The sequence below is a fragment of the Oenanthe melanoleuca genome, chromosome 1, assembly GCF_029582105.1.
Source record: "Oenanthe melanoleuca isolate GR-GAL-2019-014 chromosome 1, OMel1.0, whole genome shotgun sequence".
NCBI lineage: Eukaryota > Metazoa > Chordata > Aves > Passeriformes > Muscicapidae > Oenanthe > Oenanthe melanoleuca.
The window spans coordinates 15,658,714-15,670,364 of NC_079333.1; the positions used below are offsets into that span (position 1 = coordinate 15,658,714).

Sequence of the window (11,651 nt, forward strand, 5' to 3'; positions counted from 1 at the left end):
CTTATGCGCCTGGCCCCACCAGGCATAACCGTGCTCGCTCTGCGCATGCTCTTTGCGCTGTAACTGCTTCCGGCTTGGGCCCCACTTCCGGCTGGGCGGCCGGCGCCGGCCTGGCGCTGCTCCAGCCATGTCCACGCTCTTCCCCTCACTGCTGCCCCGCCTCACCGAGTCGCTCTGGTTCAATCTCGACCGGCCGTGCGTTGATGAGACCGAGCTGCAGCAGCAGGAGCAGCAGCACCAGGCCTGGGTGGGCACCGGGTGAGGGGAGATGCGGGGTTGGGTGTCAGGAGGCCGGGAACGAGCTGGGGGCTGGGGAAGTGACCCCCGCTCCTTCAGCGGGTGCTCGAGGCAGTGCCCGGGCTGGGGTTCGCGGCGCACGGTGCATCGGTCCCCCGTGTGCCCGTGTTTCAGCATCCTGTGCCGATGTTGCCGGCTCGGACACCGCTACTCTCGTGTCTGTCATCCGTGTGTCACGCTGGTGCCGGAGCTCCCCGTTTACTGTGTGCGGTTTAATTAATGAGCTGCTGCTGAACTGAGGCTCCTGCACCAGCTCCCAATAAATTAATTAACTAATCTCCCGAGGGAGGTGAGGAGCGATTTCTGATCCCGGTAACTGACAAATGTTTGCGCTGTGAGCGTGGTTTGGTGCTGCAGTGCCCCTGAGTATGGGGGGAAGAACTTATATTTGATTAAAGTTTAAAAAAGAAATCAGTAATTAAGTTTCTATAATTAAATAATAAAGTTTAAATCAATTAAAACTCCAGCACTTGGAAGAGGTTCCAAGTCCCTCTGGGTGGGAGGTGCTGATGTGTTTTAATTGAGCTTTAATTATCTGCTGTGGTTGTGTTCATCTGGCTGATCAGATGTCTCAGATTTGGTTCCTTTTTGATAAAGCTTTGTGTTTGAGCTGCTCATGCCACACATAGGGAACACCTCGAACCCTCTCAGCCCCAGAGTGACATTGGGACCGCCCTGCCTGGTGCCAGGGCGTTGAGGCAGATGTCTGTAGCTGCTCTTCCCTGCTTGGCTGGGGAATACCAGGGAGGCAGCAGGACTCGGGCTGGAAATAGGCATGGTCAGGAAGCGACACAAGCCAGCAGCCCCAGAGGGACCTGTTTGCCAGGATATCATGGAGCTGTCGGGGTGCTCACCTGCCTCTCTCCCTTCCCCAGCTGCAGAGCATCGCTGAGAAGGACAACAACTTGGTGCCCATAGGAAAGCCAGCATCTGAGGTGGGTGTGTGGGCAGGGAAGTGGGGGGTTGCCAGAGGGCTTGATGGGTTTGCTGGAGCTGTTGTGTCCACAGCACTATGATGAGGAGGAAGAGGAGGATGATGAAGATGATGAAGACAGCGAAGAAGACTCAGAAGATGATGAGGACATGCAGGATATGGACGAGATGAATGATTATAATGAGTCTCCTGATGATGGGGAGATCAATGAGGTAAGTAGTGTGAGATCCCAAAGCAGGGGGTGTGATGTGTGTGGGACCCTGAGCATGAGCTCTGGAGGTTGTCCTCCTCGCTCCAGTGGGAGATCTCAAACCTCTCTCTTTCCCAGGTGGACATGGAGGGGACAGAGCAGGATCAGGACCAGTGGATGATCTGATTCTGCCACAACCGCACCAAACTGGAGGCTGAGGGAGAACCTTTGCCCCCCCAGGGCTCTAGGGGACAGTTCAGTGAAGCTCCTCTTGCCACAGGTGCTACGTGGGGCAGGGGGTTCAGAGGCAAGGCCCCTCACCCAGGGGAGCCAGAGGGGAGACTGCCACCCAGCACATTGGAGCTGACACATCTTTTTTTCTAATAAACTGTTTGAGAGTAAACAATGCCAAATCAGGTGTGTGAGGCCACCAGGGAAGGCAGGGGGTACCAGCCAGGCAAGTGCATGTCTGCTTCCCACCATCCACTGGTGTGCCTGGCAGACCTCTCCCTGTGCAGGGCAGGCAGCAGCACCACGGGGAATGAGCCCCCTCATTACCCACTGCACCCCACCACAGACCACAGCAGCCACTGTGTTTGCTCCAGAGCCCATGTTGAGGCTGAGCGGGGCGTTGGGGACCCGGCACTGCCGTGGTAACCCTGCCCCTGCACGGCAGGGGCTCAGCGGGCGCCGGTGTAACGGAGCTCGGCAATGCCGTCGGGAATGGTGCGGAAGTACTCCAGGCTGGCGCGGTGCACCTTGCAGTGGTACTTGCCGCAGGTCTTGGCGTACTGCAGGAAGTGGGGTGCCCCAGGGAAGAGGACGTTGTCAGCCAGGATGGTGGCCCCCTCAGCCAGCAGCTGGTGGCTCTCCAGCAGCCGTAGGTCCCGCAGGTAGCAGCGTTTCCAGTGATCCATGAAGACCAAGTTGGCGTTCATCAGGCCGTGCTTCTCCCGCAGGTGGGGTATCACCTCCTCCGAGGGGCCCACGATCAGCTCCACCTGTGCTGCAGCGCCCTCAGTTGCTGGGCCAGGGTGCCCACCCACCACCCTGCTTCACAGTGAAGGACCCTCACCCATCCCTCCCTGGTTTCAGGTGCAGAGCTGGGCTTTATCCCAGCGTCCAGGTACTCACCGTCTGCTCGCTGAAGCCGGCCAGGCGGATGACCTTCTCTGCCACAGCGGCGTGTCGAGGGTCCCCCTCGATGGTGTAGAGGCGGGCGCCTGGGGGGAGCCCCTGTGCCAGCAGCACGGTGCCATAGCCGCAGTATGTGCCCAGCTCCAGCACCCGCAGCGGTGCCTGCTCCAGCAGCACCCGCTCCACGATCCGCCCTGACACGGCACGTGCCTCTCAGCACCCACAAACCTTGCCACCCCAGCCCTGGGCACGGCAAAGTGCCAGGCACTTCCCGGTGCCCAGAGGGATGGAGGACAGCCATGCCAGAAATGCCATAGCCATGCCAACAGTGCCGTGGCTGCGCTGGCGGTGCAATTGGCCACAATCATGCCAACAATACTACGGCTATATCAACACTGCTACTGCCATGCCAATGGTGCTGTCCCCACACCAGCACTGTCACAGCCAATGGTGCCGTGGCCATGCTCAGTGCCATGCCCCGTGTGGTGTGGGCAAGCAAGGGTGGCACTCACCTTTGTCAGGCCCCACACAGCTGAGGTGCTCACAGTGGTAGCACCACTGATCGAAGGTCTGGAGGATGTGGTGGGGGTCCCCAGGGATGGCGTGGGCCAGCACATACTGGAAGGCGCGCTGCTCCCGCGAGGTGCCAGTGAGCCGGTCCCGCAGCCAGGCCACCAGCACTGCCCGGTACAGCAGCAGCAGGTAGTGCCGATAGCGGATCAGCAGGGTGACAATGAAGGGCAGGAAGGCCAGGGCAATCGCCGGGGACACCATCACAAGTGAGCGAGGCTGTGATTTTTGCACAGTTACTGAGTTGACTTCGTTAGTTTCTTACTTATCTTAGGAGTTCTGCCAAATGGGAAGTTCTGCACCCTTTGTGTCCACTATCAGTGGCATAACCTTGGGCTCAGGCTTTGAAAATCTCCCCTGTGCAGAGATCGTTGAAGCATGTAAGCCCTAAACTATAACGAGGCAAATCTATCTCCTCCCAGGGTGTCAGCCTCACAGCTCCCACTCATGCCATGAGTTGGCTGTGCTGGGCACCCCCTGGAAGTACCTGTCCCTGGGCTCCAGTGCTGCAGGGCTGGGGCACCCCAGGATGCTGTGGAGGTCCCTGTGCCTTGGCTGGGGACCCATCTGCCGGGGTCCAGATATTGGGGTTGGCAGGGCTGGCATCCCCGGGGATTGTGCTGCTGTGAGGAGCCTTGTACAGCACAACCCCTTGCACCCGCCTTGGTCCAGCTTTGCTGCTCCCACCCCCCACATCCTGTACCTCACACCCTGCTCCCCACACCCTGAGCTGTTGGGGGTGCCCAGCCACAGCGACAAGATAGAGCAATGGGGGTGGCACCTACCTGTCCCCACAGTCCAGGCAGGCAGAGGCAGGCAGTCCTGTGTGGAGCCCTGCTGCCACTCAATTATTGATGGTGTCACCTCAGCTGTAGCTGCTATCAGAGCTCCGGTTACCAGCTCAGTAGGGCTGGCAATGGAGACCAGGCTGGGGGCTGGGAGGTATTCCTGGGCTGCACAGGGGGTCCTGGGGTGGTGATACTGGAGCTGGAGTCCTGTCACTGCACTGAGGATACTGGGTACTGGAAACACTGGGCACTAGGAGCACGGAGAGCCAGAAGCACTGGGCACCAGGAGGACTGAGGGGAGCCAGAATCAGTGGACGCTGGGGACACTGTGGGTCCAGGGACCATGGGGGCATTGGGAGCACTGGGGGTGTGGAGGATTGGGGCACTGGAATCTGTTGTAGTTTAGGGATGGTACTGCCCTGTTCAGTGTCCCCACCGAGACCCCCAAACCATGCCCATTCTCTTGCTCCCCTGCTTTCCTCTCCCCCTTCCCACAGCGGTGGATGGAGAGGAGAATTGGAGGCTCAAAAGGTAAAGATCTCAGGTTGAGATAATAACAATTTACTGGCTTTAAGAAAACAGCAACAATACTAACCACAGAGGGTACAAGAAAAGAAAAGATTCACATGGAAGAGCACCCCTCTCCTAGCAACAGATGATACCAGACAGCTCCCTCTGCCAATTTACTCAACAGAGTTGCCATATGAAAATGGCATGCTCTGTACAAACTTGTGCCACCAGGATGTGCACACTGGTCATCTGGGCCTAAAGGGGACTTCGTTTTTTTGAATCCCTAGAGTAGAATCAACCTCCAGTACAGCCAATTCTCTCCAAGATACTGGGTACCTTGCTCCATGGTGTTACACTTAATGCACCACTCAATCATCCTTGGGAGAATGCCTTTCGCTCGTGCTTGACAGGAGTTCAGAGCCTGAGAGTTTCTGTCCTCTTCCTGATGCCCCTGTCAATGTTAACATCCCAGGACAAGGATCCCAGTTGCTTGGCTTCACTTCATATTGTGGGCCAGGATATCCCAGCACTGGAGCAGCCAGGTCACCGGGGCATACCTAACTGGTGACTGGAACCTTTTCACACATCTTACAGCCCACCTGGGGACAAGGACTGGGTGATTTTCTCTGGCCCTGCCTCCTCCTCTTGTTCTGAGGGCCCTGCTTTGCCATCCCTCACTAACTGAACTGATTTTGTCTTGGATTCCTTCTTCTGTGCAGGCCTGACTGCTCCCAGCACGGGCTGTTCCCCTGGTTCAGCTGCAGTTAGCGTGGCCACGGTGCCTGTTGTTCTGTTTCCTCCTTCCCCCGTGAGGGTGCTGGCTACTGACCACTAGTGTCCCATGACGAGTAGCTAGGGCCCAACACACTGCAGTAAGCTGCTCATGTCTGGAGTTGCCACTGTATTCTCCCTGCAAATATTCTGTCTTTTTATCAGAGTCCTGTAGTTGTTCAGGGTTGAACTCCCAAACCACTGGAGCAGAGAATTCTTCAAAAAATTGGCCAATTTTCTGGCACATTCCATGCCACTCATGACTACTCCCCCTTGGTTCAGGTCTCTGACTGGCCTTCTTGGAAATCTCTGTTCTGACTCCAAACGTGACTCGAAACAAAGTGTGGACTGCACTGAGACACAGCAGACATAGCAACAAGAACACACTTTCCTTGCCATCCAAAGGGAATGCAAAATTCTCAAAAGCTGTTGTAGCAGGCCTGAAGGAAGAAAAGGCAGGGGAAAGGGGGAAAATCATCCTTCCCCTGCTACCCCCCCAGACTGGGTATGGTTATTAATGGGCTCCCAAAGGTAGTGCTGAAGTAAGGGTGGGAGAGCAGCACTGAACACACATCCCAGAGTACCACCATTGCACTTGATGCTATCATGTCATAAATTCATATCCCACAGTACAGCAACAAAGAAATGCTGATCCTTGTCCCTGCTCTGTAAAAGGTCACCCCGAGGAGTGAGCCAGGAATAGAGCCAGGGTTGGGTACCACACCCACAGGAACAGACCAAGCACCATTGTGACCAGTGGCTCTGGACTCAATACAGCAAAAACTGAGATCAACTTTGTTTCCAACCCACTTTGGACAGATCTATTGTTACCTCAACACTTAGTGCCCCACGCTGGATGACAAATAAGGACAGTCGTGGTTTAGCCCCAGCCAGCAACCAAGCCCCACACATCTGCTTGCTCTCTCCCCCATCAGCAAGATCGGGGAGAGAGTTGGAAGGGTAAAAACTGGACTTGTGGGTTGAGATTGAGATAAAGAGGTTAATAGGAAAAGCAAAGTCCACACATACAAGCAAAGCAAAACAAGGAATTAAGTCACCACTTCACATGGGCAAACGGGTGTTCATCTATTCCAGGAGAGCAGGGCCCCATCACAAGTTGCAATTATTTGGGAAGAAAAGCACCATCGCTCCAGACATCCCCCTCTTCCTCATTCTTCCCACCACTTTATATTCTGAGCACTGGAAGGCCTGGGAACACGGGAACACCAGGAGCCCCGGGAGCATGCGGTGTGAGCGCAGGAGCGCGCGGGGAACACACCGGGAGCGCGCGGGGAACACATCGGGAGCGCGGGGAGGAGGGGCCGGTGCGCTGCAGGAGCACGTGACCGCGCGCGCCAGGCCGCGTGACGTAGCCCACGTGCGAGCGCCGCCCCGTCCCACGTGACACCGCCGTGCGCGCCCCCGGCGCCGGGCGCGGCAGCGCGCGCGCGCGACTGTGAGTGCGTGTGTGTGTGTTTCCCCGCCGCTCACGTGACCGCGCTGACTCGGCGCTCACGTGACCGCGCGGCGGGGCCGTGCCGGAGCCGGGGCCGCGCTCGCCATGGGCTGCTGCTACAGCAGCGAGGCCGAGGCCTCCGACCAGGTGGGCCCGGTGCCGGGGGGACGCGAGGCCCGCGGCGGGGGTGGCGCCGGGAGGGACGCTCGGCCCCGCTCCCGGCTCCCCCGGGGCCGCCCGCTGGCGGGGGGGCAGAGCGCGCGTCCCCGGCGGGGCCCGGCCCTTCGCCGCTGCCGGGCAGTGTCCGAGCGCTGCTCCCGCCTGCCGCCGCCTTCGTGTCACTCGTTCCTCGCGTGTGTTCCCCTGGTGCCGCGTGGGGGCTGCGGGCGGGGGCTCGGGGGTCGTGCCGGACTCTTCTGCCGTCCCGCTGCAGGTGTCGGTCCGAGGCCTCAGGCTGCACCGGCGCCAGATTTTCCTTCTTGGGGCAGCGCGACTGCTCAGGGGCCGGGGCAGAACCGGGGCTGTCACCTGTCCCGCGAAACTTAATCCCCGGGTGCGGCGGGAGCTCGGCTGTGACAGCCCGTCCCAGGGGAGCCCGGCCAGCTCACACCTCCACAAAGGAAGGAGAAGGGCCTGGGCTGGAGTATCGCAGCATTTCCCAGCAGGAGGAAGGGGAGAGGAAGCTTCTGGCCGGGGAGGAGCTGGAGATGCCAAAGACGGCGTGTATGCAGGAGTGGTTGCACTCACAGCTCACCATGGGTCACAGGCTGAGCGTCCTTTCGGGACCAGACGTGGAAAGGCTTGAGCATGTCCAGAGAAGGGAGTGGAGTTGGAGAAGGGGCTGGAGCACAAGAAGTGGCTGAAGGAGCTGAAGTGGCTCAGCCTCCAGAAGAGGAGGCTCGGGAATGATCTTCTCACTCTCCACAACTCCCTGACAGCAGGGTGGGGGTCTGGCTATGTTCCCGGGGAACAAGGGACAGGACAGGAGGAAAGGGCCTCTGGTTGCGCCGTGGAAGGTTTCAGTTAGATATTCGGGAAAAATTCCCTAAAAGTGTTGTGCAGCCCTGGCACAGGCTGCCCAGAACAGTGTTGGAGTCCCCATCCCTGGAGGTTTAAAAGCTGCTTGGCACTTGGGGGCATGGTTTAGTGGTGGGCTCGGCAGTGCTGAAAGAACAGTTGGGCTCAGAGCGCTTTTCCAATTTACTGATTCTGTGATCATGTTCTCTTGGGTGTTTGTGCCCATGATCTCCCTACTGGGCTCTTCTCACAGCCCCTGCAGCACCATTCAGACAAGCCAGAGGATCAAGGGCTGAGCTGCAGGTCTGCACCTCCTGGTGTGAGTGGAGGACCATGCCCTGTGCCTCTGGGAACTCCCCACCCCACACAATCCCTGGGCTGTGGCAGGTGGGGTTCACTTGGCCCAGGTGGTCCTCATTAGCTGTGGGGTTTCATGCAGTTGGATGCTGGCTGCAGACTCTTGCCTGCAGGATTGGCCACTCCAAATGTGCTGCCTGATTTCAGCCGCACTTGCTGCCTTTGTGGCTGGGAGGGGCTTCAGCTGGGAGAAAGCAAAAGAATTGGGCAAAGAGGTGTCTGGCAGAGCTGAGGCTGTTCTGGGTTACACTGGGATGCACAGGGAGCCCTCCTGGCTGGTGAGGGAAGGTTGAGATTCACCTCATCCTGTGGGGTGTATGGTGCTGGTGTGGGGAAGCCAGGGTTGATTTTCCTCTTGCCTTTCACTCAGGAGGAAGAGACAAAGCGGCTGCTGGAGCCGGCAGCCAGCCCACCCAACAAGGTGCTGAATGGAGCGGAGCAGAGCTACCACAACCTCCCGTCGGCACGCACCGATGAGCAGGCCATGCTGTCCTCCATCCTTGCCAAAACAGCCATGTAAGCCTCAGGCTGTGCCCGTGGGGCAGGCAGCACGCCTCGGGGACCAGCAGTGACCCTGATGTGGCACACAGCTGGGGGCTGCCTGGCCGTGGGCCCTGGTGGGCAGCCATATGTGCTGAGGGGAAGGGGGGAGCTGTGGCAATGCCCCCATGTCCCTCTGCCCTCAGACAGCCCCCTCCCTCAGCTTTGAGCCCCATGGGGACACAGAGAAGACCCTAGATGTAAGGTAACCCCTTGGCTGTTGGGCTGGGAAGAGGGGCAGAGTTTGGATAAGGAATGTGGAGCTGTGGCTGGGGGGACAGCAACACTGTATCACCTTCTGAGGAGGCTTTTCCTCAAATGCACAGGGGCATTGTGGGGAGAGGGCTGTGTCCAGCCTGGCTGGTAGGGCTTTGGGATGCTCTGCTCCCCTGCCTGACATTGGGGAGCTGGTGGCCACTGGTGTGTGTCCAACATGCAGGGCCACAGCAGCTCTGAGCATTCCTTTGCTGTGGGGTGCACACAGTGGGACTGCAGCAGGGCCCTGGGCAAGTGCCCAGGTCCTCTGTGAGCCCAGAGCCCAGTACCAGGGCTCTCAGGACATCTGCCAAGTGCATTGTCCTCCCAGTGGTTCCTTTCTTCTCAGGTGGCTGCATGCCAAGCTCCCCAGAGCCCAGACCAGCCCCCAGCTTCCTGCAGCCTCTGCCTGCCTCTGCCCCAGGGCAGCTGTGGGCAAACAGTCCCTGGCATTTCCTTCCTGGCAAACAGCCACTCCAGCCTGACACACTTGTGTCCAGCTGGCAGCATTCATTGAGCGAGTTTGGCCTTGAGATGTTTGTTTTGGGGTGCTGGCTGGTGCTGGGTTTTTCTACCCTGGTCAGAGGATGCTCTGAGATGGGGAGGGAATTCAGGGGGAGCAATGAGCCTCCAGTGGGAGCCACTGTCTTGTGTCTCTGCAGCAATATCATCGATGTGTCGGCAGCAGATTCCCAGGGCATGGAGCAGCATGAGTACATGGACAGAGCCAGGCAGTACAGGTGGGACCTGCACTTCTCCCCTGGGGTGCCTGCTGTCCCTTCACAGCCATGCGTGTCTCTGGGCAGGTCCCAGGGGTTCTGGCCTGGGGGATTGAACTCAGCATGTAGAAGGGCTGCATCTCGGAAAGCTGGGTGCAGCCTGCTCAGGGAAGGCCCATGGCACTGCAGGTGGCAGAGCCCAGGACAAAGGGCTTCTGTGTTCACCCAGCCCTTGGGACAGATGGTGGGGGGCTGGATGTGACGTTCAAGCTTCTGCTTGAAAGGCGCCTATGTGGGAGAGCTGGATGCTCCCTCATCCTCCTGCTGCAGGGAGTGAAGAGGGGTGGATGCTGGGAGTGCAGCACCACTGCTCTCCCTTTCTCTCCCTGGGGGTGCTGAGTGCCTGGGGGCACAGCACCTATCCTCTGGATGTCCCCATGTCTTGGCATGGCACTGACATTCGCTGCTCTCTCCTCACAGCACACGCCTGGCCATGCTCAGCAACAACCTGACGCACTGGAAGAAGCTCCCGCTGCTGCCGTCTCTGACTAACCAGCCGCACCAAGTGCTCGCCAGTGACCCTGTCCCCTTTGCAGACCTGCAGCAGGTGAGCAGGGCTGGGGTGAGCCCTGAGCCTGGCTTGCCCAGAGCCCTGACATGACTTATTAGAGCTTAGGGCAAAGCCTAGGTCAGGTTTAAGGCCTTGTTAGAGGTGGAGGCAAAGCCCAGGACAGGCTTAGGGACTCATTAGGGCTGGAGGCTTACCTCCTGTGACAATTTCTTTGGGACAACCGGCAGCCACTGGTGACACAGCCATGTCCTCGTGCCCGCAGGTGTCCCGGATAGCTGCCTACGCCTTCAGTGCGCTCTCACAGATCCGTGTCGACGCCAAAGAAGAACTGGTTGTACAGTTTGGCATCCCCTGAACCTGTCCCCACCACCGCTGCTTCACCGCTTTGGGTTGTTTTTGGTTTTTTCCCCATTTTTTTTCTCTTTATATCCCTTCCCTCCCCATGCTGCTGCCACAGAACTTGGACAGATACCTGTTTCCTACTAAATGCCAAGGCGCCCATCATTGGCACGTCGAGCCCACCTGCATTGCTTGAGGCTTTCTCCTCCTCGTGGGTGTGTGGGTGGGCGGGTGTGCGTGGGGAGAAGGCTGTGTCAGCTGGACGCTGCCTTGCACAGGGACGAGCACAAAGGGAACAGCCGGTGCAAGGAGGCCCTGGTGTGGGTCAGCACCGTGTGCCAGGTCACCAGGACGGGTGGGCTGGAGCCAGGCGGATGTGAGGCTCTGCGTGGGGCCTGGTGGCTCCAACACCATCTCTTCTCCTTTTTACATGTTTAGACCTTTATTTCGGTTGTTTGTTTTTCTTTTTTTTTTTTTTTTAATTACTATTATTTTTTGCCACAGTAGATAAAGCCACGTTCATCCAGTGCTTGTCTCCACTCTTCTCTGTCAAATGTGATGGGAGCCATGCCCTGGTGGGGGGGGCTACATGTATCTGTCTGTTCCTTGTCACCCCTTTGATGCTGATCCACAGGGCCAAGGGGACACCCACCTTTAAGGGAAGGGAAGCACCTAAGATTCATAAATGCTCATGGTCGAAAGGAATGTCAAAAGTCAGAGGGTTTACAAATAATCAGAAATCACTTGGCATGGAAATGGCAAGGTACCTTTTTATGGATAGGTTTCCCCATCCTGAAGATGGATTTCTCATTTTCTATGCAAATTAGTTATCATTCACAGTCTGTTCTTTCAGGTCTTCTGGGAAATGGGTCAGAGGGGTTTAGAGGTCTTGGGTGGTCTTAATCCCACCCTATAGTCCATGCCAACTTCCTGCCACTCATTCCTGTGCTTATGCTGTACTTTCTTGTGCTTATCAGCAGGAACTACAACAAGGATGTTTTTTCAGTGCTGCCCTATCTCACCTTGCCCCTCTTCTTTAGCCACATCTTTCTCTTTCTCATGGTGTGTTAATATCAACAGTCCTTGTTTATTACAAACAGTCCTTGCTTGACTCCACAGCCATCCAATTATCTATGTTTGATAATGTTTGAGACATATGCATTAGCTCTCTTATAATCTGGGAATCATAACGCTCAGTGA

General features: G+C 57.6%; 3 protein-coding genes across 5 annotated transcripts; 2 read left to right on the plus strand and 1 right to left on the minus strand.

Moving 5' to 3' along the window:
- The first annotated feature begins 125 nt into the window (after positions 1-125).
- Positions 126-1,827, plus strand: ANAPC15 (anaphase promoting complex subunit 15). Its single transcript, XM_056484326.1, has 4 exons — positions 126-247; positions 1,173-1,232; positions 1,306-1,443; positions 1,560-1,827. Exons 1-4 carry the CDS (start codon positions 128-130, stop codon positions 1,605-1,607), a joined length of 366 nt encoding a protein of 121 aa, XP_056340301.1. The 5' UTR covers positions 126-127; the 3' UTR covers positions 1,608-1,827.
- A 41-nt stretch (positions 1,828-1,868) lies between these two features.
- Positions 1,869-6,501, minus strand: TOMT (transmembrane O-methyltransferase). 3 transcript variants are annotated; one of them, XM_056484305.1, is made up of 5 exons: positions 6,227-6,501; positions 3,914-4,207; positions 3,071-3,347; positions 2,556-2,752; positions 1,869-2,422 (listed from the first exon to the last, which is right to left on the minus strand). In XM_056484305.1, the coding sequence occupies exons 3-5, from the start codon at positions 3,330-3,332 to the stop codon at positions 2,102-2,104; spliced, it is 780 nt and encodes a 259-aa protein (XP_056340280.1). In that variant the 5' UTR covers positions 3,333-3,347; positions 3,914-4,207; positions 6,227-6,501; the 3' UTR covers positions 1,869-2,101. The 3 variants fall into 3 exon arrangements, with proteins under 3 accessions (XP_056340280.1, XP_056340272.1, XP_056340290.1); XM_056484297.1 differs by lacking the exon at positions 3,914-4,207 and having other exon boundaries at positions 6,227-6,495; XM_056484315.1 differs by lacking the exon at positions 6,227-6,501 and having other exon boundaries at positions 3,914-4,275.
- A 95-nt stretch (positions 6,502-6,596) lies between these two features.
- Positions 6,597-10,622, plus strand: LAMTOR1 (late endosomal/lysosomal adaptor, MAPK and MTOR activator 1). The gene is made up of 5 exons (XM_056503403.1): positions 6,597-6,800; positions 8,398-8,543; positions 9,485-9,562; positions 10,022-10,148; positions 10,375-10,622. The coding sequence occupies exons 1-5, from the start codon at positions 6,759-6,761 to the stop codon at positions 10,465-10,467; spliced, it is 486 nt and encodes a 161-aa protein (XP_056359378.1). The 5' UTR covers positions 6,597-6,758; the 3' UTR covers positions 10,468-10,622.
- The last annotated feature ends 1,029 nt before the right edge of the window (positions 10,623-11,651 follow it).

Excerpts from the sequence above, each read along its gene's own strand:
- ANAPC15 (XM_056484326.1), top strand. The coding sequence starts at position 128 with ATGTCCACGCTCTTCCCCTCACTGCTGCCCCGCCTCACCGAGTCGCTC. Across the intron at positions 248-1,172 it reads AGCAGCAGCACCAGGCCTGG|CTGCAGAGCATCGCTGAGAA; the intron begins GTGGGCACCGGG and ends TCCCTTCCCCAG. Across the intron at positions 1,233-1,305 it reads TAGGAAAGCCAGCATCTGAG|CACTATGATGAGGAGGAAGA; the intron begins GTGGGTGTGTGG and ends TTGTGTCCACAG.
- TOMT (XM_056484305.1), bottom strand. The coding sequence starts at position 3,332 with ATGGTGTCCCCGGCGATTGCCCTGGCCTTCCTGCCCTTCATTGTCACC. Across the intron at positions 2,753-3,070 it reads CTGTGTGGGGCCTGACAAAG|GGCGGATCGTGGAGCGGGTG; the intron begins GTGAGTGCCACC and ends GTGCCGTGTCAG. Across the intron at positions 2,423-2,555 it reads CCGGCTTCAGCGAGCAGACG|GTGGAGCTGATCGTGGGCCC; the intron begins GTGAGTACCTGG and ends GCTGCAGCACAG.
- LAMTOR1 (XM_056503403.1), top strand. The coding sequence starts at position 6,759 with ATGGGCTGCTGCTACAGCAGCGAGGCCGAGGCCTCCGACCAG. Across the intron at positions 6,801-8,397 it reads AGGCCGAGGCCTCCGACCAG|GAGGAAGAGACAAAGCGGCT; the intron begins GTGGGCCCGGTG and ends CCTTTCACTCAG. Across the intron at positions 9,563-10,021 it reads GACAGAGCCAGGCAGTACAG|CACACGCCTGGCCATGCTCA; the intron begins GTGGGACCTGCA and ends CTCTCCTCACAG.